Below are 3,991 nucleotides of genomic sequence, written 5' to 3' on the forward strand. Positions count from 1 at the left end.
ATTAAAATTATATGACATTTGGATCCAATACTTGACTACTCAAGTTTCTCTCTCTTTAATCTCATTAAAAACATAAAATCATATTTTAAATACTATTTTTCCATTACTATTTCTTAAATTTGTAAACTTGTACATTTTATGTATTGAAACTCTGATTTATAATAAAGAAATGTATTATGAAAATGTTGGATATTACAGCTTCTCTTTTAACAGGATTATTAAAAGGAGATAACTATTTAAGTCTAAGTTTAGAAGAAGCATCATTATATCAATTTCCATATGTTTTGCGTTGTTTATTTGCTATATTAATTGTGCATTGTGAAGCAGACAATCCTAAACTATTATGGGAAAAATTCCACAATACAATGTCCGAAGATTATTTACATTTAAATTTAAATGAAATTAATATTAAAACTAAAGTACTCCAACAGCTAGGATATATATTTGAATCAATGGGAAAAAAATATAAATGATTATCATTTAGTAGATTATATTATTAATTTATCATAAGAATACAAATTTATGAAGGAAATACACGAAGAATTAATGATTTCAGTGACCGATGAAGATATAATAGCTGCTACTAAATTAAATGAACAACAAAAAGATGCATACGATCAAATTTTAAATAAAGTTTTCAGAGATGAATCAACATCTTTCTTCATTGATGGTCATGGAGGAACAGGTAAAACATTCTTGTATCGTGCCATTCTTGCTACTGTCAAATCTAAAAAAATTATAGCTCTAGCAACTACTTCTTCCGAAGTTGATGCATCTATATTACCTGGTGGTGGCACTGCTCATTCACGATTTAAATTTTCATTACAATTAGAAAATAAAAGTACTTGCAATATTACAAAGGAATCAAGTTTGGCTAAACTATTACAAATGACAAAAATTATAATATGGGATGAATCTCCAATGATAAATAAATATGCAGTAGAAGCTTTAGATAATATGCAACGTGATGTAACTGAATGTGATTTACCTTTTGGTGGTAAAGTAATAGTACTTGGTGGAGATTTTTGTCAAGTTCTTCCCGTCATTCCACAAGGAAAAAAAGAGGAAATATTCAATGCAAGTTTAGCAACTTCTTACTTATGGCCATCTTTTATAAAAATACAATTAACTCACAACATGAGAGCTAATAAAGATCCTATATTCTCGCAATTTTTATTACGTATCGGCAATGGAATCGAAGGACATTTACAAAATAATGATGTCTCATTACCATCTAATATGATTATACCATATGAGGATGAAATTTTATCGTTACAAAATTTAATGAAATATGTTTTTCCAAACTTGTCAAATTATCCTAATAGCTTAGATTCAATGGTTAATAGAGCAATCTTAACTCCAAAAAATCAATATGTCGATGAAATAAATAATTTACTAATTGAACAATTTCCTGGTGATTATGTTCACTACTACAGCTTTGACGAGACATTAGATAGAAATGAACAATTTTTTCAAGAAGACTTTTTAAATACTCTTACACCAAATGGTATTCTACCGCATGAATTAATTTTGAAATTAAATTGTCCTATTATTTTACTTCGTAATCTTAATGCTTCAGAAGGATTATGTAATAGAACTCGCTTAATTTGTCGTCACTTTCAACCAATAGATACTACTAATAGATACTACTCTGGAAAAAGAGTCTTCATACCTAGAATTCTATTTATACCGATTGAAAATAAAAAATATCCTTTTCCGTTTAAAAGAAACCAATTTCCAATACGATTAATTTTTGCGATGACAATTAATAAAGCTCAAGGGCAAACATTAGATTTCGTTGGCATATATCTTCCAGAACCATTATTTTCACATGGCCAATTATATGTTGCACTATCAAGAGCTACAAATGCTGAGTGTATCAAAATTCTTATTAAGCCTTTAACATCAACTACAAGCAATAATCAATATAAAAAAAACATTGTCTACAAAGAAGTATTATCTTTTATAAAATCTACCACTTAAATTTGTGTAAATTTATTAAATATGTGAGTTCAATTTTCCTTTTAAAAAAAAATGTGAAAATGTACACCACAGTACAAAATTATTTAAATTAAAATTCCATTTTGTTTAACATTTGGAAGTTTCATTCTGTACTTTTCTTCAAACACAAAATATTATACGTACTAAAAATGAATTTTTGAGAATAGTGTAATTAAATTTACTTATAAGCTATAAAATATTTTATTTAAAATTGCCTCCTAATGTCATATAGCATTATTTTCTTCTTTATTTTATTCTCCATGTGCACTAATTTGTTATTCTATATTTATTGTGCTGAATTAGTTTTAATAAAATAATATACAACATTAACAAACTCATGTGTACATGTAAAACATACATCATAATATATTTATTTTAATTAAAATATTTGTTTTTGTCTTTTATGGTTCTGCTCCACTGCCTCATTACAAGCGGTCCACTGACTTCTCTTATGTATTATATATAGTTTTCTTGATGTATTATATATAGTTTGTGTGAGATAGAGTTCAACTCTTGAAGGAAGAAAAAAAAAAAAAACAATTTAACTCTTCTCTTTTCACAGCCTACCACGAAGATACTTATAATTTTTTGAGTCATCCTTTTTTTTTTAGTGAGTCACCCATTTTTAGTTGTTGCTCGTCATTTTTTTGGGTCCGTTATATATACAAACAAATGTAGGTGTATCTGAAATTGTGATTCTTTTATTTATTATATTACCTTTTTCTTTTTTTTTTGTTCACTATTACACGTTTCATCTTTTTGTTTTGTCCATTATATATATTCTATATAAAACTGTTATTTATTTATTTATTATTTTGCTTTCTCCTTTTATGTTCACTATTCCACCGCCTGCCCCTATATAGTATAGATATAGTTTCTGCCAAATATGGTTTTACTCTGACTAGGGAAAAGATCAACAAAAAAAACAAAAAACAAAATTAAGTCTTCCTCTTTCCTAACAACAACCTTCCGCACAAAGTCATTGACTTCCTTTATTTTCTTATATAATAATAATATAAATAAATGTATTTGTCAAGTAATATACATATAAATGAATTATTCGTATATAAATTGTAATAGCCTTTTTTATATGAATGTCAAAATATGTCTGTGTTGTTTCATCTACAGGGTTTGTTGTTCAGTCTTTGAATTGAATATTGCATATGTTGTCTCTGTTCGTACTACTTAGTCTCCAGTTACATCTACTGTGTGCTGCAAATTAATAAGTACACGTCAACTATTGTCAGTTTAATTGGAATCGTGTTAAATCTTTTTAGCTGTTTGTTTAGTTGATTAGTTAGTGGTTAGGGTTTCTATAAATAGATTAATCTGTTCCTAACAACCTAACCCTCTTTCAGTTAGTTTTTCATTTGTTGAGAAAACAGAATCTTGTTTTTCTCTCTTCGTTTCTTCTTTCTTTCTTGTGTTTTTGCAGGTTCACCATTGTTGAAGGTGAAGCTTGTTGCAGAGCTGTCGGAAGTTCTGATCTGATTCGAAGGGAGTTCGGATCTGGCTAGTAGAGGGATTCAACTAGCGTGTTCAAGGGGATCTTGAGTGTTTTTGAATCGAGGGATTCGGTTCATGAGTTCCGAGGGATTTGGTTCATAAGTTCCAAGGGATTTGGAAACTGTTCTTGAGTGGTTATTCAAGTTTTTAGGGTAATCTGTAACTTTAGTAGTGTTAAGATGTTGATTTCATTTCTGAACTAGTCATTGTAATTAACATTGGATTTATTAGTGAAAGTTACATCTTACCCGATCCAAGCACTAGTCGGCTGGAATTTGTTCCAGTGCAGATGAAGCTTGTAAAATTCTATGTGTGATTTTACTTTGCTTTAATTGTCTCTTTCGTTCTAGTAGATTAGTTTCTTGATTCAAGAAGTTAGGTATAGCACCTTCACAAATGTTTCATTCTCACTCATTCTAAACCATTCATCATGTTTTGTTATTCTCCTTTTTACCAAAAAACCGACTTCCCAAGATTTCTTGGA

General features: G+C 28.6%; 1 protein-coding gene across 1 annotated transcript; it reads left to right on the forward strand.

Moving 5' to 3' along the window:
- Positions 1 to 546: 546 nt before the first annotated feature.
- On the forward strand, positions 547 to 3,492 carry LOC133780109 (ATP-dependent DNA helicase pfh1-like). The gene is made up of 2 exons (XM_062219986.1): positions 547 to 1,081; positions 3,437 to 3,492. The coding sequence occupies exons 1-2, from the start codon at positions 547 to 549 to the stop codon at positions 3,490 to 3,492; spliced, it is 591 nt and encodes a 196-aa protein (XP_062075970.1).
- Positions 3,493 to 3,991: the final 499 nt, after the last annotated feature.

This window comes from Humulus lupulus, chromosome 5 (genome assembly GCF_963169125.1).
Source record: "Humulus lupulus chromosome 5, drHumLupu1.1, whole genome shotgun sequence".
NCBI lineage: Eukaryota > Viridiplantae > Streptophyta > Magnoliopsida > Rosales > Cannabaceae > Humulus > Humulus lupulus.

What these genes read in the sequence shown, in the direction of transcription:
- LOC133780109 (XM_062219986.1), top strand. Translation starts at nt 547, where the DNA reads ATGATTTCAGTGACCGATGAAGATATAATAGCTGCTACTAAATTAAAT. An exon ending in AGAGGAAATATTCAATGCAA is followed by an intron (nt 1,082 to 3,436) that starts GTTTAGCAACTT and finishes GTGTTTTTGCAG; the next exon opens with GTTCACCATTGTTGAAGGTG.